This window comes from Parus major, chromosome 18 (assembly GCF_001522545.3).
Source record: "Parus major isolate Abel chromosome 18, Parus_major1.1, whole genome shotgun sequence".
NCBI lineage: Eukaryota > Metazoa > Chordata > Aves > Passeriformes > Paridae > Parus > Parus major.
In genome coordinates, this window is record NC_031786.1 from 9,237,042 (window position 1) to 9,264,298 (window position 27,257).

At 39.8% G+C, this 27,257-nt stretch overlaps 1 protein-coding gene across 1 annotated transcript; it reads left to right on the forward strand.

The window, feature by feature from the left end:
- Nucleotides 1-989: 989 nt before the first annotated feature.
- On the forward strand, nucleotides 990-26,345 carry GLP2R (glucagon like peptide 2 receptor). The gene is made up of 13 exons (XM_015645809.3): nucleotides 990-1,422; nucleotides 6,464-6,572; nucleotides 8,926-9,030; nucleotides 11,255-11,376; nucleotides 13,376-13,482; nucleotides 14,074-14,230; nucleotides 14,728-14,887; nucleotides 16,744-16,804; nucleotides 17,928-17,997; nucleotides 18,432-18,520; nucleotides 19,200-19,338; nucleotides 23,166-23,207; nucleotides 24,328-26,345. The coding sequence occupies exons 1-13, from the start codon at nucleotides 1,318-1,320 to the stop codon at nucleotides 24,643-24,645; spliced, it is 1,584 nt and encodes a 527-aa protein (XP_015501295.1). The 5' UTR covers nucleotides 990-1,317; the 3' UTR covers nucleotides 24,646-26,345.
- Nucleotides 26,346-27,257: the final 912 nt, after the last annotated feature.

Genomic DNA, 27,257 nt, shown 5'->3' on the forward strand with positions numbered 1-27,257 from the left:
ACAGAGCTGGCCAGCAGCAGAGTGCAGGACTGAGCAGGTCTGGTTTACAAAGGCACAGCAAATCTCACAAAAAACCAAAACCCAGAACTGGAGCAGGAGCCAGGAGATATTTTTCCCCTGCATCTTTGTCTCACTGCACTTTCACCAGGGTTGTAGCACTTGTGAGAACAGGACTGGGAGCAAAGTGTGAGAGCAGGAGCAGGAGGGAGGAAGGGAGGGAAATCCTTCCAGGGATTAAACACTTCTCTGTGTTCCTATTCCTTCAGTAATCTGCATATGGCTGTAATTAAAGATATTTTAAGGCCTGTGAAACCACTGATACCTTCTGGATGACAGCTGCAATCTGAGATGTTTCACAGACAGTTTTTTTTGCTCAAGCCTTAGCAATGCTGGTACCACAACTTTCAAATCAATTTTTTCAAGCAAGAATGCTCTGTTTAATAGAAATAAATTGCATGAGTATTTATTGGTTAGTTCTGTCTAAACTGTGAAAAAAGGAAGAAAATAAGAGAGGAGCAAATCGATTTGCTGGACTTTACTTCAAGCAAAGTGTTATATTCAGTGATTTTTGCTGGAATAAAGTTGAGAGGTGTGTAAACCAAATATCTGCAGGTGACACCAAGACAGCCACAATCCACCTGGCAACTGAAGCTTTGAACATCACTGAACATCACAACAACTGTAGTAAAACTTAACTGCTGCTAACATTTTATTTTTTCATATTTAGATTCTCCCTGATCCTGCACATTTGACAAAATATGATCAAAAAGCATAAAACCAACTTTTACTGAGCAGTTTTCTGACAGACAATTGGGGTCAGCAAGCTTCCTACACACTTTTTCTGTGTTCTAAGGTGTCCTTTATTGGTTTCATGAGGTGTGAATAAATATATTTATACATTTATATACATGTATATATTTATACATATTTATATATGTGTATCTCTGGAGCTGGATTGCATTCTGGAAAAATCACTGGCAAAATTCCTGTGGAGCTTCAAGGAACAGGATCAGCCCTTTAATGTTTTAATAGTTTTCTAACTTCTTATTGGCTAATGGACCAGCTACAGTAAGCAGAGTTGCTGTGAAGTTTAGACTGAGCTCTCTCTGCCTTTAATCAGAAAAAACAACATAGCTGGAGTCTAGCAAAGCTAAACACTTAAGGAGACTTCCTCACTTATTTGGAAAGAAGATTCATGGAATGGTGGCATTCATAAAAGAAGACTTTTAATTTTTATTTCTTTTTTTATTATTATTTTTTTAAGTAGAATTGATCTCTAGAGTGAAATATCAGAATACTGGGGACAGATTTATTCAAATGGGCATGGTGACACTTCTTGCTCTCTATTCCAGCATGGGACTCTGGTCCAGGATCCCTCCAACATCTGCCAGCTCCATCATGGTACTGTTTCTTGTGAAACAGGTAAGCTAATTCAACAATTAATAATACAAAAAGTATAAAAGTGAATTCCTAGCATGTAGCATTTTAACTGTCACAACCAGCGTGTTTGCACCAAAAATCCTTCTGACATAACATCTTCTATTTATTACTAATCAGTCATGAGAAATAATGGCTGCAAAGCTGTAGTTTTACATTAGAACTCTCTCTGGCTAGGTCATTTATTACAATTTTATTCTATTAATCCTCATTCATACAGTGAATAAATTATATTTACAATTTACACACTTTTCATACCAGTATTGATCAATATTGAATTACATTTTTTTGTTCAGTTTTCCTACCAGATAAAAATACTATTATGAATCACATTTCTTTTCTACTGTTTTTTTCTCTGTTCTAAACCCAGCTTTGATTTGTTTTTGGCACAACCTTTTAGCCTCTGACTTGTGAGCTTTGAATCCTGCACCTCACCTTCACACAGAAAGCAAATAAATCTGTATGAGATTTCTGCCTTTATTTCTTATAGAAATCCATTAAACCATTTTATTTTTATTTTTTCCCCTAAATCTTTACAAAGTTTGAAATGCTTACTTCTTCCTTACCTTATAATTTGGAAGGGGTATAGGTTTAATGAAAAAATATCTCTGTAATTCACTTCAAGGAAATTTTCATATAGATTTTTGGGATTTTGATTTTTAGTAATCCCTATTTATTAATATCAATCTTCATTTGAATAAATTTTTAAAACAATTACTGACATTTGGTAAATTTCAATTTAACTAAAATTCACACATCTATTTAGGGTACGTTTCTATGATGTGTATGGGCATCAAGACAATAAACTGAAAATAAGAAGGTATTTCTATCCACTTAATCTCCATTTTCTTGGGTTTCTAAGAAAGTGAGTTTGCAGCTGCATTCTGCCAACACATCTGTGTTTCTAACATTCTTATGAAGAAAAAATTATGAGGATATAAATACTTTGTTCTTTTTATTTTTTTTCTTTTTTTAAAATAAAATAATCCCAATAATTTCATATAATTCAAATCTGGAGTTTCTCTGCTTAGAGCTTCTGTTTCTAGAACTGAAACTCTCAGATTTGTGAGACACCTCAGCCAAAGCATTAGTTCCATCAGTGCTAACAGAAAATCTCCCAAAATATCTGTGAGATCAAAACTTTGCTAGACTAATCACAGTGAATTAAATTGTCATAGTGGTTCTTGCAAATTGTTTCAAGAAATACGAGCTGTATTTCTTTATATTTTATTTCGTAAGAAAGAAACATTTAAAGGAATAACAGCCATAAATCACTATATCTGTATTTTCTAGCAAAAACATCTATAGCTAGGAAAATATCCATCAGACTAAACCTGGATCATGGCTGAAAGAATGAATAAATATTTTTCAGCATTTATTTTTAGTTTATGCCTAAATTGAAGGGGCTTTTTTCTGTCCATAAGAGCACACTGAATAAACAGGAGCATTTCATTTCACTGCTAGCTTAGTATAAAAAAAATTAAAAGGGTGAAATTCTGACTTTACTGGGGTTAGTTATGAAAAACTTAAATTTAAACCTCTCTGCAACCAAATAGAATCCATGTCCCAAATGAAAGCTTCCAGCAGCATTTTCTTATACATCTAACAAATTTCTAAAGAGTGATGTCCTCTTGGTGCAATCTAAATAAATGGCCAGACACTTCCAGGGAATCTTGATTAAATTTCCTCATGGGTGAACTTCAGAGCAGGCAGGGGACAGGCTGGCAGGCTGAGGCTGTTCTTTTTTTACCAAAAAACTTCAGACAACATGAAATGATGTCCAGTGTAGGACAAAAGATCAGAGTTGCCGAGTTTCTGAGTTTGATTTTCCCGAGTCAGAAGTTGCTGTTTAAAAGCAGCGGCCGAATGGCAGCTGAAAGGTTCAACAGATCAAAAGCTGTGTGCTCCCGCTGGTTGAGATGATGGGAAATTTCCCTGGAGTTTGTATTTGTAGCATGGAACTTGCACTGTGTCTAAGCCAAGCCTTGGATCGTCACGGAGCTGTCCTGGGGTGTGCAGTCACAGCCGGTGCCAGGCGTTTGGTGGCTCCTCTCAGCACACAGGGCCCAGCCCGGGGACTCCTCAAGGCCGGGCTGGACAGGGCCTGGAGCAACCTGGGATCATGGAAGGTGTCCCTGCCCTTGGAACAATATGTTTCTTGTCTTTAAGGTCCCTTCCAACCCAAATCATTGTGTAATTCTGTTCTTCTGTCACTTGGCCTTCTCCATCAAACCAGGAAAGCCTGCAGAATGCAGCAGTGATCGCTGTGCTCCTCACACTGACCCACACTAGAGACCACCCTCTTCCTCAGAGACCCTGTCCCCTCCCTGAGGAGCCATGGATGGCAGGACACCGAGGCAGGCCTGCCTCTGACCTTTCATTGACTCCTTTTCACTGAAACACAGAACATCAAGGTGCCTCACTTCATTTCCCCTTCCCTCCAAAGTTTTTTCCTTATTCCCAGTCTGCTTGCTTTGCCTTCAAGTGGCAGCTCAGAGGTATCAAAATGCTCCTTCTGTGACCCATGTCCCAGGGGGAATGGCATGAAGCTGGGTCAGGGGAGGTTTGGGTTGGATATCAGGAGAGTTTTGCAGGCAGAAGGAGTTTGAGCAGTGCCCAGGCTCCCCAGGGAACAGACACGGCCCTGAGGCTGCCAGAGCTCCAGGAGTGCTGGGACAGAGCCCTCAGGACAGGGTGGGGTTCTTGGGGGGTCTGTGCAGGACCAGGAGCTGACTGGGTGATCCCTGCATATCCTGGGACATCCTCTGACTCTCACAGGATGGTAAATAACTATAAACACACAGCTCATGCAGAAAGGCCTTAACAGGATGTCCCACTGCAGAAAAGACTGAAATCTCCTCCCTGGTGCACCTGCATCAAACCCTTTCAAACCAAGAAGGGAATGGAAGCTGATTTTCCTCATTCCCAGGCACTGCCAGCATTCCTCAGCCTTTCTCTGTATTTATGGCTTTCCCCAGGGTGCAGGCCCCAGCACCCTTAATAGTCATGCACAAACAGCAATATTGCTTTTTTCAGCCTATTTTTATTGGTAGTCCCTCCATAAGTATCTGATAATCAATTCACAAGCTGCTGCCATTCAATTTATCATGGATTCCTGTTGAATATCTCTTTATTATTTCTTTGAAACATAAACCTAAGGGGATTTCTTAGTCTTTTAGATCAACCATTAAGGACACTTGGGGCAGCCACAGCTACTCTGTGAAATGTTTTGTTTTGATTAATAATTTAAATTTTTTAAAGATGTCCTTCTAACTATATTTTAAATTAATATTTTAAATATATATAAAATATATTATATAAAATATATAATATATAATATATAATATTATAGATTGTGTATTATATAATATACATTATGTATTAGATATTATTTATTATATATTATATTGCAATATATTATATTGCAATATATTATATTGCAATATATTATATTGCAATATATTATATTGCATTATAATATATCATATAATATATTATATATTATAAAAATATAAAATAAAAATAAGAGCTGACAGCTCTTAACTTTTTTTTGGGTTGGAAGCTGCAGCTTTAATTCTGTGCAGACTTGGCTTTTTTCATCAGAAAGTTTTATGGTAGAAAACAAATTTATCTCACAGTATTTACATTGACAGTGACCAGGTATTGCCTACATGACCAAAACAAATTTATCTCACAGTATTTACATTGACAGTGACCAGGTATTGGCTACATGACCAAAACAAGTTTATCTCACAGTATTTACATTGGCAGTGACCAGTGTGACTGTGCCTGCAGACTTGAGGGAATGGACAATTCCATCAGGCAGTGATGTGGAATTGTCATTTAGGCCTAACCTGCTCCTCACTCTTGCCCAGTGAACTTTTCCATGACTGTGTCTCCAGCTCTTGGCTGATGGAATGGGACCAGCCAAGCCAGGTAGCCACTGCAAACTTTCCTTTCTATTTCCTTGGCTGTTGAGCACATTTGTTTATCAGAAACCGGGGTGTTCTTCCTTCAGCCGAGCAGTCCTGTCCACAAATGCGTCATCTCCACGTCTCTGCCTCTTCAAATCAGGTTCACTGACCCACAAGTGTCTGAAGAATCTCCCCTGGCTCCCAACGTTTTGAGGCCTGCATGAGGGAAATGTCAAGATGCTTTTTTATTTTGGAAACATGCATTCCTTTCTCATGGCTGCTGTAAATATTCTCTCCTTATCTTGCAAGCCCATCCAGGGAAGAATGATTATAGCCTTTCAAATCCCTCAAGCTTAAAGTGGGGTGTCTGGAAATTAGCTGAGAAACTAAAAGCAGAGTATTGAGCAGGCAACATTTTACACAGTAAAAATGCATGAAATGGTGATCTTGCATAAGACCTAGCTGTTCTTGTTTTGAAAGTAAATAAATATGTTTTTCTGCATTAAAATAAAAAACAAACCATAGGTTTAAAGGAACAAAAGTGAAGTTCACAGCCCACATGTTCTGCTGGATATTATCTGTCATTTTATTATGTAGGAAATCTAGAGGGTGAAGACTCTTCTCACCTCTGGACACAAGAAGAAAGTAAAGTGGTGCCCTATTGAGGCAGAAAGGGCAACACACTGTAAATGGGCAAGTTAAACTAAAATGTACAAAAGTGTTTCTTAAAAAAAAATAAAAAATAAAAAGAAGAATAGAAAGGTGTCAATGGCACAGTTGCAAATGCTGGTAAAATAAATGGTCTGTGAAATGCTGGGGAGGAGTGCAGAATGCACCAGAGGTGTTAGTACCTAAATAACATTGCTTATTCATTCCTGGTTTGTTCAATTTTGTGGGTTTTTTTCTATACTACTCAACCAGGTGTGCTTGATTATCTTGAAAAATATTCTAAAACCAAAAAGCCCTTTAGACCTTTTTTACCTACCATTCCTCCATTCTCCTCTCCTTTCCTCTTCTCTCCTTATTTCTGTGCTCAGACCAGAATTTCTTAAAATAGAGAGAAACTTGTCATTAAGGACTAAAATATTCTGACTGATTTTTCTCCTGTACAGTATTTTCACTCCCAGGCCAAAGGTTCTCTGCTGGAAAAAACCACTACTGGATGGAACAAATATAAACAGGAATGCTTGAAAATGCTGCAGGAATCATCTGTAGACAGTGGTAAGGAATTAAACAATGAAACATTTACTGAGTAACAATGATGAATGTGCAAATCTTGCTGTATGTCTGTTCCTAAGTTCTAAATGTAAACAATTCACCTGACACAAATATTAGCCTAAAGTCCCTTGTTTCTTTTCCTTTCTCTGTGGTTTTGGATGCTTAGATGAAGAGCAGCACACCTAGAGTGTCTCCTCCTGAATTCACACCTCCCTCCTTTGACGGGGTGCTCAAAGTTTTCTGCTGTTTGCTTAAAGGAGACTTCATAATCCATCATTATTTCACTCCTAAATGTATAAATGTAAAATTATATACTCCTAAATGTATAAACTCTGCCCAGCTAGGTGTCTGTCTCCTGGAGAGGATGGCACAGTTTTGGTGTGAGCACTTGGAGAAGCCCAAGGTGTGGCTGCTGTTCACCAAGGAAAGATGAAAAGTGAATTTGTGCTCTCTGTTTTGGACTCACTGGCTATAGGCAGGCATTGAAAGCACCCTCCCCAAATTTGTTGGCGACTCCAAACTGGGAGGGGTCAGAAGTCAGAGCCACTTGTGGAAAATAGTGAAGGGGAAACCACAGAAATCTAGAGAAAAGAAGCTTCCATAAGTGGCTGACTGTGTGACTACAGTCAAGGAACAAGACAGTGATGAGGACTGCAGAGGGGACCAAAGATTTTATGGGAAGCAGGGAAAGCAAATCATCCATCAGCCCAGCCAGTACACCTGCAGGATGGCTTACAGCTAATGCTGACAGGGGAGAAAGGAACAGGAGAGAGCAGCTGGAAGTCAATAGCCTGTGGTGAGCACCTGGTGTGCAGGAAACATCAGCATGATGGAAAAGAACAATGTCTTTTGCCAGGAAAGCAGAGAATGATGGCTTTGGTGGCAATTAGAACTAAGCCAGGTGACCCAGCAAGGTATCAGAGGGCAGTAGTTTTGAGTGGGTGAGCTAGAGAACTACAGGGACTCAGAACTTAAACTTTAATGAAATTAAAAAAAAAAAATAAAAAATAGGTATTTTTTCTCCTGGCAGCCTCCCCAGTCCACACTTGAACAAACAGAAATTGGGGAAAAGAACAATAAAAGTGCAGCTCTAAATGCTAACAGCTGCATGGATCATAACACAGATGCTCAGCCTCAAAGGTACAGCAGAATGAGTAGGAATGTACATCCTGTGCTCTGCATTTTAGCAGAAGCACCCCAAAAAGATGCTGGTGAGATAGCACAGAGATATCTTTCTTGCTCCCTGTGTTCTTTTTTCTACACAATTTTCTCAAAGTATTACTAAGCACTATGGAAAATAAAGTGGGATATTCTCTTCTGGTTTAGGATGAACAAAAACATTAAAGTTAAGAGAGAACTTTGGTGTTATCTTAAAAAAAAGACAGAAACAAACCAAGACACTAGGGCAGCCATTAATGTGTTTTATTTTATGTTGCTGTCACCTGCCTGCACCATTTCAATTCTTCATTTTCAAATGTTTTATTTTAACCTCCAGTCTGTGGGTGATGTGATAACTGAAGATTAAAACTGAGTTACTCTGAGATATTACCAGAGGTATAACCTCTGATAATCTCTCTGGGAGTAAGAGATGTTGCCCAAAGCCTTAAAGGGGTCACTGTGAGAGAGTGACAGAGGGGGTGTGAGCTGAGAACTGGTGTCACAGGGGTGGAAAGGTGGAATATATTCCATTTACCCAACTGCTGCATGCACCAAAACCAGTGAGGGACAGCATGGCTGGGACCTGGCTCTTACATTTGGACCACAGAGGCCTGAGGATCATACAATCATCAAATCACAGAACCACAGAACACCCTGAGCTGGAAGGATCCCCAAGGATCACCCAGTGCAGTCCCTGTCCCTGCACAGACCCCCCAACAATCCCACCCTGGGCATCCCTGGGAGCCAACCTCTCCTGGAGCTCTGGGAGCCTTGGGAATGTCACCATTCCCTGGAGATCCTGGGCAGTGCCAGCACCTCTGGGGAAAGAACCTTTCCCTGAAATCCAACCCAAACCTCCCCTGGCCCAGCTCCAGCCGTTCCCTGGCTCCTGTCACTGTCACAGAGCAGAGGTTGGAGCTGTCCCTGTGCTGTCCCTCAGAAGGAATCTGCAGACCCTGGTGAGCTCCCTGGTGATTTTAACCTCAGTGGGGAGTGTGAAGCCTTCAGGTGATGAGTGGAGTCAGGGCAGAAGGGCAGCTCCTGTTTCTGTGCTGTGCATGGAGCACAGTGAATACACAGCATTTATCTGTAACATCTTGTTACTCTGGAGGAGCTTGCAGGTTACCTGAAATGGTTTCCATGATTGTCCATTGTCTGGACAGCTTTTTGTAAAACTTGTATTTGTTTCTCTCCCCAGGAATACACTGCAATGGGACATTTGATCAGTTTGTTTGCTGGCCTTACTCACCCCCAGGAAATGTCTCTGTCCCTTGTCCTTCGTATTTGCCGTGGCTGGAAAATGGTAACATGGAAGTGGTACCTTGTCTTGGAGTTTGTGCCAGGAATTCAGCTAAAGGAATTCAGTGTCCTCTGAAGGGAGGAAAAGTCTCACCTCTTTCTACCACTTCTCAACTGAGGCACAGAATCATTTTCGATGTTTTTTGCTATTTTTCTCCATCTGTGCTTGCCACAGCTCTGTGTTTTCTGCTGTAAAGGAGCATTTGCGAGGTCACAGAACCACACTGCCAGGGTTTATTCAGATTAAAAGACTCAGGGTTCAGTTTCTGGGGTCCCTGCTGGTCCCAGACACGATTCCAGAGAGCTGGAAGAGCCAAACTCGGTGCAGGAGAAGCAGAGCAGCAGCGAGTGGGGAGCAGAGCAGCCTCCCAAGCCTCCCTTTCCTGCAGGGAATGCAGCGGGAGCCTCTCGGGAACGGGGGAACAAATCATCTCCAGGAGAAAAAGTGTTGGAGACCAAACAAGATTCCCAGGAAGGAATGAAAGGGCCCTGCTGTCACCACAGAGCAGCATTTCTGAATCCTGCTAAATTCCCTTTCTGAGCTGCTTTTCTGATTCCCCTCAGAGGGACCATTCTGCCCAAGTCCTTTAATTTATGGGAGACTACTGTCAGCTGCTTATCCCAGCTTTCTGCAGCCCAAACCACACCTGGTTTGTTCTTTAATATAATTTATATAATTCTATTTTTATATAATTTTAATTTAAATTTAATTAATTTATATAATTAATATTAAACATAATTCTACATTATAGAATTTATATAATAAACATATTATATTAAATATAATTATATATTTAATATTTTATATAATAAATAATATATAATATATTACAAAAATACAATATATAAAATATATATGATATATAATAACAATATATAATAGAAAATATAATATGTAATATATAATATAAAACATAATATATAAGATATAAGATATGATGTAATGTAATCTAATATAATAATAATAAGATAATCTATTTTATAAATAAAGTCTATTTTATATGATATATATTATATATCATATAAAATATTTAAAAATCATATATATGATATATAAATATATAAAACTCATTATATTATATATAATAAAATATTATATTATGTATACTAAAATGATATGTATTTTACATATTATATATNATATTATATATAATAAAATATTATATTATGTATACTAAAATGATATGTATTTTACATATTATATATGTATTTTACATATTATATATAGATTGTATATTATATATATTAAAATATAGATATAATATATATTTTATATATATAATGTATTTTATATTTATAAATATAATAATTTTATAAATAATTTTGATGCTAATAAGCAGTGAGACACCAAGTTTCTACCTGATCTCCCCAACTTCTTCTGCCAACCATTCAGAACACACCCAGCTCTTCATAATAAACAAAAGCATCTTGCCTCCATGGAATGGAGACTTTTTTTCTGTCTGAATTTCTACAAAAGCAAAATTTCTGATCACATTTCATGGATGGTTTAAGGTTTTTTCAGTGGTTTTTTAAGTATTCATATCATCCTGCTCCATCACAATAAACTGTGCTCCCAAAGCAATTCTCCCAGCTCTGAGCTGAGCAAAATGAGATATTCTGGTTGTTGCTACCACCCTTAAACTCAAAAATGATTGGAAAAGCTCAGGTCTGATTAGAAATAAACAGATGGCAGCTGTTAAGGACAACACCAAACACAACCCAGGGTCCTCACACCCTTCCTCTGATGCTCTGGGCAAATTCCTAATTAGAATAAATTGGAATAATGCAGGAAAACCAAGAAATCTTCATCAGTTCACCCCACCTGCTGCAGGGCCCAGAGCACAGAAATGAAACACCAGCCTGCAGCATCAGGAGAAAGAGCATTCCCCAAGCAAATCCTGCTCAATGAATTACCCATTCATGAGCTTAACGAGGAAAAATTAATAAAGTGAGAGATGGGCTTCTGTCTTGGCTGTACTGTGTGGGTTTGCCTGTAAAAACCAGGCACATTTTGGGAATTTATTTCTGCTGGATTACATTCCCACTTTGTCCTGTGTCAATATAAAAAATATATTGACAAAGGCAAAAGAAAAGTGGGTTTTATTCTTTTTTTGAGTATGGATGGTGTGGAGTCTATTGTGGAGGTGTAAGGCAGAAATCTTTCAGATGTGTATGAAAAATGAAATCTCTGTTTTGACCTTTCAAACCAAAACTCTGTTTACTTTCAGGAAGTGTAGGACATGTATACAGAGTCTGCTTGGATGAAGGGATTTGGCAAACAAAGGAAAATTCCACAGACATTTGGCGGGATAGTTCAGAATGTTCTGAGAAAAATCATTTCCAAAAAAATGTAAGTATGTTTTATATTATGGTTGAAAACTTTAATCTTCTTAATCCTTTCCTGAGTAACTGACAAAACATTTCCATTTAATACCTGCAAAAGATCTTCAGATTTCATTTAAATTGCCAAATGGAAAGCTGTTATTTTATTTATAAGAAGCAGAAGAGAAAATATTGAAAAAGGGGATTTCTGCTTTAGATGCCACAAGTTATTTTCTGTTCAGAGTCCAGTGTTCACATGTGCTGATTTTGTCCTAATAAAATAGAAAAAAACACTGTAACTTGTCAAGCAAGTAAGCATCTCCCACATCACATTAGTCTGTCAAAGTCAGACACCTTCCCTTCTGAGCCTTGCAGCATTTCATGAGCTGTTAATTGGTTATTTCAAAGTTGGCTGCTCAGAGACTGGGGGATTCACCCTCACCTAACACCATCCTTCCTGTATTTCTCATATTGCATCAGGCCAGGGGCTGGACTTTGTCAGCCAAACTTCTTTTGCCATGGAGTTCAGCCTAGCAGATGTCAGAATTAGGTCTCTTAGGTAAGCACTATTACCATTATTTTTGACTTTTTAATACTGACCAAGTGCTGTTTCTTACTTTATCAAGTGCCACTGCTTTACTGATTAGTTATGGAACATTATTAGTTTAGTATCTCTGTGTATTGCTACTTTTTACTGAGCTCTTTATATAGTAAATACATGGATTTCCAAACTTTCAGTTTATTTATGCAAATATAATAATTATTCATAAGTTCTGAGTGTTTTCCAAGGTTTGTTGACCATTCTGGATAGCATATTTGTTTCTGCAAGACATATTATTTTATCTTGTGTGACAGCAGGCAATTTCTTTGAAAGCTTTAACCAGTTTTTCTACCAACACTAAATGTGGGCTTGTACCTGTTTGTTTTATATAATTGAAACCCCCCAAGATGTTGTAAATAACCCAGAGCCTGTATCTTCACACATCAGAGGAATCAGCTTGGTTTCATGTGCTTTGGTTTTTTTTGCTGCAAAATTGAAATAGCCAAGATATAACTTGAGATTCTTACAAGGTTTTTACCTGCTGGGATATTTCCACAGAGCAGAGGGACTGACAGCTGGGAATCTCCTGCTTTCCCTGGGCACTTTCACCCCCTTCAAGAGGGGTTTGGCTCACAAGCATCAAATTATTAGAGAAAACTGCTGGCAGGAAGGCAGTGCTGAAGTCTCTGGTGCTGAGTAGTAGAACAAGAAAAACAGCAAATTCATTGAGGAAAAGACACAGGTTCCAAGAAAATCTCTGTTGGCCAAATTGGGATTATGAAAGCTACAGATCCTGGATCTCATTCCCCCTTCAGAGATGCTTTCCCTAGGCCAGAAGTTTGAATAGTTGAAAGGTAGACATAAGCAGCTAAAATAGAAAAAACTTAGGAGAAAGAAATGTTAAATTAGGCAAATTGGAAGGAAATTGGTGCAGGGCCAGGAGCTGGAGTTCAACAATCCTTGTGGGTACCTTTCAGCTCAGGGTGTTCCATGATAATCTCTGAAAGTGGGAGCAGTTCCCTTCCTCCTCTGAGGTCTTATTTGTCATTCAAAGACATTCAGGACAGCTCTGATTTAATAATTATTTGTTTTCCTTTGAACTCAGGAGGGAAGTCAGACAGAGCTGACTCTCAGAACTGTTCAGACACAGCTGGCAGTGGCTGCAGCCACACACCCTGGTGTGTGCAGCTTCACTGAGCTCCTCTCTGCAGCTTTTAACCCACCCTGGAGTCACAGCAAGGCTCAGCCGTGGTTTGGACTGCCAATGGTGTTTGTAGGGGAAATTGGGAATATTCTGGGAGTGCCTTTGTATTTAAATAGAAATTCTGGGTGCAAGTGTCTCTGTCATACACTGATTTCAAAAGGCAGTGCAGAGAGCTCAGCATCCTGCCCTGGCTCCTTGAAACTCAAAGAAGACAATCCCCAAAGTTTCTGAGCTGTGTTTCTGCTCTGTCCCCCTGCCTACATAATTTTTCTTTGTTCCCAGGAAGAAGAACATAAACTCCTCACCACATTACAGCTGCTATACACTGTAGGATATTACTTTTCTCTCATCTCACTGGTATTGGCTCTATTTATACTTTCTTTACTCAGGTTAGTATAAATTTACATGCATTTTAAATGTACAGAGCCCTGTATTCATATTCTTCTTTTTATGAAATTGATTTTTTTCTTTAGTTTCCAGTGACTTCCAGTACCTGAAGGGGCTACAAAAAAAGCTGGGGATGAGCTTTGGACAAGGGAATGGAGTGATAGGACAAGGGGGAATGGCTTTAAGCTGAAGATGGTAGATTTAGAGTAGATATTAGTTAGAAATTCTTTACTGTGAGGCCCTGGCACAGTCATCCAGAGAAACTGCCCCACTCCTGGAAGATTTTCAGGCCAAGCTGGATGGGCCTTGGAGCAATCTGATCTAGTGGAAGGTGTCCTTGCCCATGGCAGGAGGGGTGGAATGAGATGGGCCTTAAGATCCTTTCCAACCCAAACTGCTCTGTTGATTCCATGTAAATAACTTGTATTTTGCTAAGGAGCAATACAAATGCAGTTTCTAAGCAGAATCCATTGATGGCAACAACAAGAATGAAACAGTTGTTTTACTGGGTTTCTGCTGTTTTTTTAAAAACTTTTATTTCTGCAAATTAGATCTGTTCCAGAGGATTCATACACTATTTTTTTCTCCCACAGAAAACTTCACTGCACAAGAAACTACATCCATATGAATTTATTTGCATCCTTTATCTTGCGTGCAGCAGCAGTTCTTATAAAAGATTCTGTCTACTACAATATTTACTCCAAAAGGCCAAATGATGAAACTGGATGGATATTATACCTGAGTCCAGAGGTAACGTGGTAGTTCATAGCTGATAGTAAATGTGTGCTTCCAGTGCTCAGAACAGTTACAGTTTTGGAAATTTGCCCTACAGCATCAAGTGTTGAGGTGTTTGTAAATTGAGCTTTGGATGCTGAGATTTTGTGGATCAAAGTTGGGATAATCAAGATGAAATCCTGATTGTAAGAGATTTATTTTAAATGAATAGAAAGAACATATTAATTGATTGTAATGTTCAGAAACAGCCACTTTAGCAAAACATCTCACACCTTGCAGCCTTTAGAAAGAAATCTCTGATTTTATTTGGCACTTATTTACATCTCATTTGTGACTACTGTGAATAAATTATTCTTGTACATTGTTGTGGGAATGCAGCTTGCCCATGTCAACAAGGGAAATTACCTGCAAGATGTTAATGACTATTATTTTAACAGCTCATCAATAAAAACTCTCACATGCAGATCATGACATCTATATTTACAGTGACTCCTCATCTCTCATCCCCACAGATTGTAATCATTTGCAGGACTGCCCAGTTTTTCATGCATTACTTTGTTGGGGCAAATTACTTCTGGCTTTTAGTAGAAGGGATTTATCTGCATACATTATTGATAACTGTGGTGCTCTCTGAAAGGCGGCTGCTACAGACATACATCGTGATAGGATGGGGTAAGTCCAGATCTGTTTCCAAGCACTGGTTATGTGGTGCTTTGCTGAGTCAGTGGAGGGGAAAAAAAATAAATCTGAATTCTGTTTTATTCATTAGTTTCTTAGCCAGCAATTGTAAATGGAGATATGTCAGCAGTGGTTCATTGGCTGCAGTTCAGCTTGAGCAGGAAATGAGGGAATTGTTTCATAAGAAAACAGATGCCTGGTGGGCAGATAAAGAAATTTCCTTATATTGGGCTGTATATTGTCATCACTGAATATTATGGTGCTACCAGCACCTTCATTTCCTCCCTTTGAAATAGAAAACCTCTACAGCAAAAATCATCAGCAATTTTCATTTAAATGCTCCCCTTCCCAGCTCACCTGAAAGTTCCCAGGTGTGCTTTAAGTTAGGAGACAATCTGAAACACTGTGTGAGCCAGGTCTTAGATGTCAGGAATTATCTATGAAATAAAGACAATTTAAAGGTAATTCCTTTAGTGGTCCTCACCATTCATGCCTGGATTTCTCTGCTCCCTCTCATGTTCCTCTTTAAAGGACCCTTGGCTCTGTGAGCCCACAGGTTGCTGATGCACCAAGACCACTGTTCTTTGTGCTGTTTGGTGTTGTTTTATTCTTTCATTATCTCTAAATTCCCTCGTTGCTTTGATCACCAGCTTGTGGGAACAGGGATCAGTCATTTCAATCCTTCTTCAAACTGCAGGGGACAAGTTCTGTTAGGAAATTTCCTCCTTATCAGAAGAGTATTATTAATAATAATAATGATTATTTTCCTGTTGGTCCTCATCCATTGGTCACATCACATTCACCAATTTTCTAAAGGCTTTTCCCACAAATTAGCTTTACTTTTTATTTCTATTTATTACAATCCCTGCTAAGATGGGACATGTCTTACAGCCATTTGTAGTACCCCTGGCCCAGGGCTCACACTGCCATTTCCTCAGCTGTGCACAGGAGCTGCATTTGACATCACCCCCTCCTCATCCTGGTGTCACCTTTCCTCATGGGACCTCCTCAGATCCCCCTGGATCTGAGTTCTGTTCTGTTCTCCATGCCCCAGGTGTTCCTGCAGACCCTCTCTTTGCACCATCTCCCACCCAACTGAGACCCCTTTTATTTCTTTCCCCCTTTAACCTACTCACAAATCTATTCTCCTGGGGAGTATTTTGTTTCTGGCCCTTTCTCTGTGTTGCCACACTCCAGCTTTCTCCATCACCTCAGTTAGAGTCCCAGAATCCTGAATATCCCTGCTCTGGACCCACAGCTCTGATTTCTTCCAGCAGGAAATCCCCTGTGTGTTACTGGGTTGAGAATTCAGTGGAACATTCCTTGTTGTAGCTGATGATTTGAGATTTGTGCTTTAGTCCATTGGAATAATGCAGAAATCCTTTAGGGGCTTTGTTTTCAGCCTGCAGTCTGTGATCTCCAGGAAGGGCTGGGGGCAACAATGAGGGGATTTGGATTCTCTTGGAGGGGTCCAGGACAACAATCCTTTGTCAGCTGTTTCAATATCCAGGCAGCATTCCATGCCTTCACTGAAAACTCCTTTAAAATTCAACAGCTGTGCCCAGGGTGGTCTGTGAGGCCTCGAGTGCCAATTTGAGTTCTCAGGGTCAGAAATTGAGATTTCAGCAGATCAGGAGTGTGCTCATGTGTGAATGTATTCATCAGTCTGAAAATGCAAGATTCAACTATACCACAAAAAATAATTTTGTGTTTGAACTACAAATTCAAATGGGGAAAACCAGGATGAAGTTGATTTTTGTACCGTTCTGAACAGAAAACTGAAAAGCAAAAATCTTTTCCCCACACATTTCTACAAGCTTGGCTGGAATGGACTCTTCTTTTCTTTTCAGTTGTTCCAATCCTGTTTGTGGGCCCTTGGGGAATAAGCAGATCCAAACTGGAGAACACAGGGTAGGTTATTAAATAAAATGTTCTTTAGAATCCTGACTTTCTGCTTGCTTGGCTGAAAGCCCTTGGCAGTACTTGACACAAGAACTGAGCAGCAAATTATCAGATTATACAGCACCTATTGATGCTTGTTACATTTTCAAGGTTCCTTTTAGTACTTTTACATTAAAAAACTTTCCTTAAAAAGGAATTCTCAGATTTACTTACACATTTTAGCAAGGAGTAGAATGAACTTCCAATGTTCATCCATTTACATGAAGCAAATTGTGTGCACCAAGACCTTCATGGAGAGCATCCATCAGAGGAGAGGAGACCAGTGCTTTCCTTGGAGACTTTTAGTTCAATTGGGATTCACTGCCACTTTTTTAAGAAAAAAAAGTGAATTGTAATGGAGGCTCATGACAAAACCTGGAAGTCACAGAGAGCTGATATTTGGTGAGGGCATCAGGGACAGCAGCATGCACTGGCAAGCACCAGTTTCTGGTCTCAGTGATGCTGTTGGTGACATCACATAACCTTTCTGCTTTATCTATGGAATCTTTTATTCTCCTCTTACTTTTTGTGGTTTCTAGAGAATTTTATTTGCAATGCCAACATGGGTAATAAGCAACATCCAAACCATAATTACGGCCTTATGGAGTCAGATGTGTTATAAATTGTAAATGACAAGCCAAGATCCCACAGAACCTCAGGCTAATCAGCAAGAAGAAATAGGACAAATCAGAAGGTTAAAACAGGAAAAAGACAGCTTCAAGGAAACAGTATGCATAATTTTTAGCAGATCAAGAAGCATGGTGACAATTCCCAGTTTACTCATTTCCAGTCTCCAGTTTCAGACAGATAATTTAAGTAGGATTAATTCCATTATGAGGGTTTGGTGTCATGTTTTGTGGATTCAAGGAGTTTGCCAGACAGTTCAGACGTTTATGGTCTAGGGAAACCCTTATTGATGTGAAAAGATCTTCAGAGCTGTTGGTGAAACTCTTCCTAGTTTTATTCCATTTTTGGGGGGGGCACCTGAAAAAATTGAACTTCACCAAGTTCCTTTTGAAATATATACACAAGTTATGTGAGCATTTTAACATTTTTTTTCTATGATAGTAATTATATTTTAATTATTCTCCAGGTGCTGGGGAACAAATGAACACATGGGGATCTGGTGGATCATCCGAGGACCAATGTTGTTTTCCATTGCAGTAAGAATTCTATAACCTGTATTTTTTCTCCCTCCTTGGTCTTTGTAATTTGTGCCATTTTTGTCCTTCAAAATTTTGGAACAAATAAGACCACAGAAATATCATGGGAGACATAAAGTGACAGAAGAGATAAAGCTTTGTTCAAAAAATGAGGAAGCAGGGTTGTGTATTAAAAAATTGAAATGTAATTTTGTACTGAAGGATCATGTATCAAATTATATGTCAACCTGAATAAGGCAATGCTAAGTTACTCAACTTTGCATGTTTAGTATGTGAAAATAACCTGCTTGTATTCCAACCTCATCCCAGCTGCATTCCAGTTATTTGGTGGCAGGTTTTGCAAGTGTTTAATATCAATTATACATTTATTTAACAGTTAACTGATTAGTGTCATAACATTTGCAGTAAGTAAACCATATGTATTTTCCTTCAAGGTTAACTTTGTCATCTTCTTAAAAATTCTCAGAATGCTGATTTCCAAACTAAAAGCTCAGCAAATGAGTTTTCATGACTACAAATACAGGTATGTAACAAATGACACAGAAGTTCTGGCCTCTTTTTAAAAATTTTATCACATCAAAAACTTGTCAGTTTTCCCTTAAGATGTACCAACCACCACCAGGTGTAATAAATATTCAGAATGTGGGAAATAGATATATTCTGAATAGATATTCAGAATATGATGAATATTCTTAGTAGATATTCAGAATGGGGACTCAGGCTCCCCAGACATTTTCCTGTCTGAGAGGCAAAGGCAGTCAGCACCTGTGTGCTGAGCTCTGGGGCATTTTCACAAAGTGAAAATTTCACATTTCTCAGTGCAGTGAGATCTCTGGTCCCAGGTATCTCCTCTCACTTTGCCCTCTGCTGCAGTGACACATTTTTGTGACACATTTTTCCCTTTGTCACTGAAATTTGGGAAGAAAAAGAAAAGCCCTCTAGCACTATCTTTGTAGCCTGATGGAGAGTCAGGCATTACTTTATTCCATGGATGTGCCATGGAAAACACTTCATTTACAATGTGCCTTTTAACTACACTTTCCACAGATTTATGCACACGTTATTCTCAAAATAATTCACAAAACTGCTACTACCACTCCAAAGTCAGAATACTGAGGGCAAGTTTTTGGAATAATTTCTTTGACTTTTTGTTTTTTGGCACCAAGGATGTTTAAAAATACAACAATCATTTTCTTTTTAAGATTGGCAAGATCTACACTTGTGCTGATCCCATTGCTGGGGATCCACGAATTTGTATTTACCTTCATCACTGATGAACAGGTGGAAGGACTTTCAAGACATATAAGACTTTTCATTCAGCTGACAATGAGCTCATTTCATGTAAGTACTGTTTTGCAAGCATTGTTTTCATAGATCCATGTGCATCTGCTGCTCACTACAGTTAAAGTAAATTTAATTTAATATTGTATCCCAACCTACAATGTCTCCAAATACTCTGCTGCATTAACAAGATAAAACACTCACAAACTGCATACTCAAAAATGATAGTCCCAAACACCAAAAAAAGGAGTCAGACATTTTCAGAAAAAAAAGCTGCCCTCTGTAATAGGTAACAGTTCACCAAAGACCCCTGAAAACAGGATTCAAATGGTCCATTTAAAACACTCCCAGCCAAAACCATAACCTTGAGAATGTCTGCCTCATCCAAGGTTTGGGCTCCCTTTTCCCAAATTTGTTCACCTTATCTGCAAAGTGAGCCAGTGGACTCCCAGGTGTGCACCCACAAAAGTGCTGTACATTGCATCAGTTTTTAGTTTTAGGAGAAAACTTGTCAGAGCCCTCACATGGATGGAACAGAAATCATGTCTATTGTGGATGGACCAGCATCTGCAGGTGGAAATGTGTCACCCATCGAGTCAGGAGGATTTTACAGATGTTCAGGCACTTGGCTCCTCTTCAGTGCCTCAGCCTTAGTTTGGGGAGAGTGGGAAAAGCCTGGGGTGAGGAAGGGAATGTGAACTCTGCCCTGAGAGCTCAGCTGCAAGGCTGAGGGGGTGAAGGAGCCCCACTGCAATAAAACATCCAGCTCCTAGAGCAGATTCCAGAGGGAGCTGTTACTGGAGCTCAGGGGTGATGCTCTGGTGGCCACTCAAGCACAGGGTGTGCTGCCCTGGGACTCTGCTCTCCAGGCTGCCTGGCCAGAGCTGGGCACTGGCACAAACATTGCCTCTGCCTCTGTCTTGAGCTCTGCAGCCTGCTCAGTGATTGTTGAGACAGTACTGATGAACCTGCTCAGCAAAGCTGTCCTTTACCCACATCTTCCTGCCTTGATCTCCCTGGGACACCAGCACAGCAATTTCCAGGTCTGTATTTGCTGCAAAGCCCAGTGATGTCTGTGGCTCCAAGTGCAGCTCCTCAGTGATTCACTGCTCTGACACTGCTGCCCTGTTCTGCAGCCTGAGGCACAAAGCCATCCCATTGCTGCACTTTTCCCACGGTTTATGATGATCCTGGGTTTCAACCTTTGCATATATCCACCTGTGCTCTGGTGTATGTATGCAGCAGTGTTTTGACACTGTTACTGAGCTTATACTCAATATATAAAATTTCCACCACAGCTTGAGGGGAGAAATGTCCCAAGTGACAGCAGAGAATTCCTGGAGAGCCACAACCCCAAGGAGCCTGCTGACATGGTGTTCACAAAATCCCAGAATTATTTGGGTTGGAAGGGAACTTAAGGGTTCCTTGGTTAGAAATAGCCTTACTTGGAGAGGTTGCAGTGCCTAGATGTTATTTTAAAAGCGCAGAATCATTTTAAGTGAAGATTTTATTTACTGGCTTGTACAAAGAAATCTGATATATAAACCAGCTTACTCATCCTTGCTAAAGAACACAAACTTCACTCCTTTTAGAGAAACATGCATGTGCTTGGCAGCAAGCCATGCTTTAGAAGCCAAGCTCCATTAAAAAATACCCAGAGATCTTAGCCAATGTTTATTGCAGATTCTGTTTTTTAGCTGCAGCATTATTTATGAAGGGATTAGCCAAAAAGCACATAAACTGTACCCAATTACATTTGTTTAGTCTGTAAATCTTCTCAGTAGTTTTAAAAGGCAGTTAAACTGTTTTGTTAAAGAAAAACAATTATCCCTGGGATCTCAGCTGAAGGTTTAACTCAAACATTTTCAAGGAGCACAAAATTAAATTCTAAATAGGAGTTCTGTTGTAGGTATGATGCTGCTTTGCTTTAGGAAATGGAGCAATCTAAATATCTTGGCTCGCTTGTGCATGGAAATTGTTACCCTCAGGAAAAAACCACTGGTTTCTGGTGGAGATAACTGGGTTATCTGATGAGTAATTTATCACATTACAACTGTCATTAGAACTGAAGAACAACAGGGAGGCTTATGTGTGCATCTGTCCTTTCCTACTGGTGCTAATGAACATTTCTTCTGAATTTCTGATTCTGTGTTTTCACTCACACTGGGATAATTCTGAACACGTGTGTTGGGGAAGTCACAACACATTGGAAAGGTTTCAAAGTGTGAAAATCAATTTACTGGGAGAAAAATGAGCAAGCATGAAAGAAACCAGGATATAAAGTGAGCATCAAATATAAATAATCAGTGAAGTCTTCCAGCTCCTGGTGGGATTTGACAGCTCCTGCTCTGATCCTGCAGCGACAGTGAACGACATTCCCAGAGGTTTTTACAAAGTGAGATCAGCCCAGGGAGCTTCACACAGGCAGCTCCTGAGCCCCTGCCTTTCTCCCACTGGTTATCACCAGGCTCAGGAGTGTTTAAATCCTCTTTCTGCTTGAGGTGCCTGTGAGGTCAAATTTAAGAGTTGATACTCAGAACAAAAAACCACCCAGCAGAGCCATGAACTTTCTGCCCCCCAAAAAAGAGAACTGCCTCCAGGAGCAGGAGAAGTTCTGCATAAAAAGTTGCTTTTTAAGCTAGGAAATTTGTATTTGATATAATATATTCTAAGATATTTTAATATTTAAAATATTAAATGAAACTACATTATATATTTGTGATGTAATTATTATGTTACAATTTGTACTTAATATCACCTATTATTAACTCTAATTAACTATATTTTCCTCCCATAACCCAGGTGAAGCATGAAAAAAGAGAGAAATAAAATATATGGAGAAAGCAATTCTGTTTGCTATTTCTCCTGTCCCCATTTCCAATGGTGTGGCAGATAAACTGCACATATGCTTAAGGAATTAATGACTCTAAATAATTCAGGACTGCTAGAAAATTAACAGCAGGCTCAGAATGCTATTGGTAAATTTTAGATATAATGAAAAATGTTGAAGCTTCTGTGTATGTGAATTTAATTTTAAACTTATGTCTGGGCAAAGCAGAAACATTTCTGGATAAATATGAGAACAATTGAATGCTGTCAACTGAACTGCACCTTTTTAGCTGCGATATAAATATTTCCTTGGGACTCAGAGTATTTATTCTCTTAATCAGAACTTGTGGCACAGATGCCTTTAGACACACCAAAAAAGGGCATTTCCTGAAGCAGTGGGAATAAATCTGCATGTCTGTGGGGCTGAGATGCAGCCTGGGTAATCTGCTTTAGCCTGAGATCAAACACAGACAGAAAGAGGCAAATGGAAATAATAATTTGGGGCTTGGTTTAAAACAAGTTGTATCTGTAGGATTTTTTGAGGTTTTTATCTAAATCAGTTTCAAAGGAAAAACAGCAATTCCAAATGGCCACAACACTCAGTGTAGCTGAACTTTGAACTAACACCAATCACTTAATATAGAAATAATTTGTAAAAAGAACCCAAATGAGAATCACTCACAACCAAGCATACAGATAATATGAGAAACCAAGCTGTGTCTTTTTCATTTTACCACATTTGGAAATAGCAGCAGTCACAGTATAACAGCAATGGTTTGGAAAAAACCATTATGGGGTAGCAAAATGAAGATAAAACTGGGTTTTGTAATGTATTCTTCAGCATCAGCACAGAATGTGCCCTGCACTTGCCAAGGACCTTCACAAAAACAAGTGACTGGGTACTTCATCAATAAATAAATGCAGGCAACTAGTTTCCTTTTTGAACATTAAGGAACACTGTTTATATTTATGGTTTTACCACTAATGTCACATTTAAATTGTACCTTCAGGTATTTCCTGCACACTGACTTTTTCCTCTCACTCCCTTTCTCTTACAGGGTTTTTTGGTAGCAGTTCTCTATTGCTTTGCTAATGGAGAGGTAAGACACAATGCTGTGAGACAAGTTTTTAGTTCATTAGTAAAGTACATTAATGGCACTGAGGATGATGAACACACTGACCAGCTCTGCTTATTGAGAGCATGTATGCATTCTTTTGAGCTGGTAAAATTGTTTTGAGTGAAGAGAACAGCAAGAACTAGCACAGGTTTGGACTCAAATGCAAAGATTTTCCATGGAAGGCTGAGTGGTGGTGGCACTGTGGAGGTGTGGACAGCCTGGGGGGTCTGAAATGACATTGGAGGTTTAGGGTCACCTGAAACCCCCCCTTTAACCAGCTCAAACCCCAGAATGTGTGGTCAGTCAGGCTGAGCCCTGAGTTTACCCCTGAGCTCCACGTGAAGTGATCACATTTGGAGTTCTTTATCTTAGGCAGCAAAATGTACACCCAGGATGGGCCCTGGCTCAGGAGTTTCCCACTTGGATCAGTTCTGCTCCATTTCCAGCTTGGGCTGAATTGTGCAATTCCAGCTGCAGGTGATGCAGTCCCATCCTCCCAGCTTGCTCTCCTCAATTCCCTGCTGGTTGCACTTTTTGGGCCTGGAGCTGCAGCGCTGTCCTTGGTTGTGGGGCTGGAGAAGGATTGTTGTGTGTGCCTGAGCTGTGAGGAGACCTTGCTGACACTTTGTGTGCAGTTCAGAGTTAGGTACCAGGGCAGAACCTGGGAAATGTCACAGCTGAGACTGAGGGCAGCACAGGCAGGGGGACACTCAGTGCTGAGGGTTTCCATCAGGCTGCCAATAAATGTTTTAACAAAACAAAGCAGCTACACCAGCACAAGACTTGGGTAAAGCTGTGTGGTCCTCACTGCACACCCCTGGGCTTTCCTCCTCCTCCTCCTCGCCGCAGCAGGCTGTAAACAGGGGAGTCATTTGAACTCTCACATGTCACATTTACAGAGGAAAAACTTTCTTAAGTCAGGGTGAAGAGGTTGAACTCTTCAGATTGATTTAGCAAACAAATCTGTTCCTCCCCTCCAAGCACGGGGTGCAAGGTAAACCCCAAAGGGGCAGGAAGCTCTTATTTTACAACCAGTATTAGTGTCAGTGAACTACAGGCTGCCCACATGCCATCACCAGTGACTATTTTCTCCTCCCCTCAGGTGAAAGCAGAGCTGCAGAAGCAGTGGTCCCGTTTCCTGCTGGCAGATCCCTTTGGCTGCAAACTCTGCTTTGTCGGGGAAAACATAAAATACCTGAGGAAATGTTCACAGAAACGGAAAAAGCAGCACCTGAGCAGCAAGCAGCACTTCTGCCTGGAGGTGAGCAAGCCCTGGGACATGCAGCTGAAGCAGCTGCTGGGCAGGCAGAGGACAGAGGCCAGCCCAGGCCCTCCCCAGATGAGCATGTCGGACAGCAGCGAGGGAGAGGTCACCACTGGAGAGACCACCGAGGAAGTCTTTGAGGAAAGTGAGATTTAGGAAGTTGTCCCTGGGACAGAACCTGCCAGCAGCCAGTGTTTGCAAAGATCTGTCACCTGCAGCTGCTCAGAGCTCTGGGATGTGCAGTGTGAGGAACAAGCAGTTGATATCCCAGGTGTTCCCGTTTTCTTGGTCTGAGAACAATGATTTTTATCTGGATGTGGCTGACCTGGGCAGGAGAGCTCCTCTGCATGGAGCAGCCTGGATTTCAGCTGACATTTTTGCTGGATGAACTCTGGGAATAAGCAGGCTCTGGAGACACATTTTATCAGCTTCATCCATATGTACTGCCTTTGAGTCACATCATGAGAAGTTCTTAGTTTTTCTTTTTCATAGGAGTGGTTCATAAATAGAGAGATGTGTGTGGAAGACTCCTTCCTTCCCAGACTGAAATCATACCCCAGCTCAAGAAAACCACTCCAATTCTAGAACAAACCAGACCAAACATATACATAAACCCCAAAAAACAAACTTGGGAAGAACCAAGCTTTTGCTTGAATTTTTGAGCATCTTCACTTAAAAGTTTAGTGCTGGAAATGTCATTATGAGATGAAAACCCCAAATATTTCCATGGAATGTGCCCAAATGAAATGTTCTGATGCAGTTTTTGTTACTTTTTATTTTTTTATGGATTTATTTTTTTACACAAGCCACCATGACTTCTGGTTTTCCCTACATGTGTCCTTAATGACAAAACAACTCAGTGGTAAATTCTGCCTCCATCTTCCTCCCAGGGGACCCAAAATGGGATTGTGACAGCACCAAAAGAATATTGTGAAATCCTTCTTCCTCCATTTAACAAGAGCCATGGTGAAGTTTCATTTCTCACATCCAAACTCATCCAGAGACCCATGAAATGCAATAAAGTTGGTTAATATTCTATGATCCAGCTTATATAGCTTACCAGTGCTCCAGTGATTATTTATCAGGCTACAAAGGTTTAGCCATGTGGCATTTATACTCTTTTATTGCAAAGAACAGATCAATTCATTGACTAGCTCTAGTTCAAAACATATTTCTGGCACTTAAAAAAAAAGTATTTCTTTTACAGTTCTATCTGTGTTTATTTAATCAATACAAAGTTGTATATTTCAGTAATATATATTAATAAACTGTAAATGTTTGATCTGTTTTAAAATAATAGATCTGGAGTTTTTAAAGGGTTTTTACTAGAATATGAATTCTGCTTATGAAGAATTTTACTGCAATGGATTTCTTCAGCAGCCACTGGAAACACCAGACACCACACATGCACACATTGAGTCTTCCTCAATTTAAAACAGACTGATTTCTTCTAGAGCCATTGTTTAAGACACAAAAGAGATCAAAGTGATTTACAATGTGTTTTACTTAGGTGTTAAGAACATTGAAATGGTAAGATTTTTATGGCATCTCAGTGAAATAGTTTACATTTTAATTGCATTTTAAAGATTTTCATATGGCCAAGAGACCAGTTTTGAGTGTTTTGAAAAGCAGCCCCTCTAGCTGCATTTTCTCCTCTCTATTATGTGTTTGGGCTTTTTGCCTCTTTCAGTTTATAAAATCAACTCTTGTTATATAAGCAGGTCCTGTTGGCCTGAGGTCTGATCCAGACAAAAACAACCATCACATGGATTCCTTCAGAAAGCGCCTTCCTAAGTAGATAACACCAAGAATACAGCATGATTTACTTGACAGAATTATTACAAGCTCCTGATTTCTAAATATTTCCAGGGGACAGCAGCAAACTTCACAATTCACATATGTTAGAGTCAGGAGTAGCTGACTGTCCTCCTGGGAACTTGAAGGTGAGGAATCCTGCTGGGGTTTTCTCTGCACCCTTTGTGGAGCCCCTGGAGGGACACTGAAGCCTGGGGAGCTGATAAAGCCACCTGCAGCAGCCAGGGATGCCACAAGAACACAGACTGGACACAGAAACAGTGGGAAGGACAAGAAATAGGATCTTGTTCTGACAAAACAAGAGTGGAGGAGACAGCCTGACCTAAGCTGGTGTTTAAAAGTGGTATTTTATGTGAATTATGTATATAATTTACACACTGAGTAATTGTTGGGCTGCAGAAAGTTTAACATTCCCCCAGGGGTTTATGCTTGTGCAGATCTGGTAACAGGTTTTTTCTCTTCATCTTTACTCCCAGATTTCCACTGATTCATGAAAAACCTGGTGGAAGATAAAGGCTTCCCACAGTCCTGGGAGTCTGCACTCCCTTCAGTAAGACAAGGTGCTCTATTAATCCTCAGGACATCAGAGACAGCCCACACCCAAACCTGACTGCCACAGCTTTGGAGTTGTCTTTGCCAAGGATTTTGCTTCCTGTCAAAACTTGCATGACAAAAAAATAATTAATAAATTGCATTCCAAGCCCAGAATAGCCTGTGGGGTTCAGAAGAGCTTTGCCATGAGATGTGGTGTGATAACTGATCTGGTATGTACAAATAAGGTTTATTCCATCTCAGTAATCTGTTGTGAGACAGGCTATTTATCTTTTATATTTTACTACACCTAAAGCACAACCTTCCAGACACAGTGGCTCCTCCTACAGCCAGAGATGTCAAATGTGTGCTAATTATTCATGTGTACTTACATTCTTTGTTAAATATATTGCTCTTACATG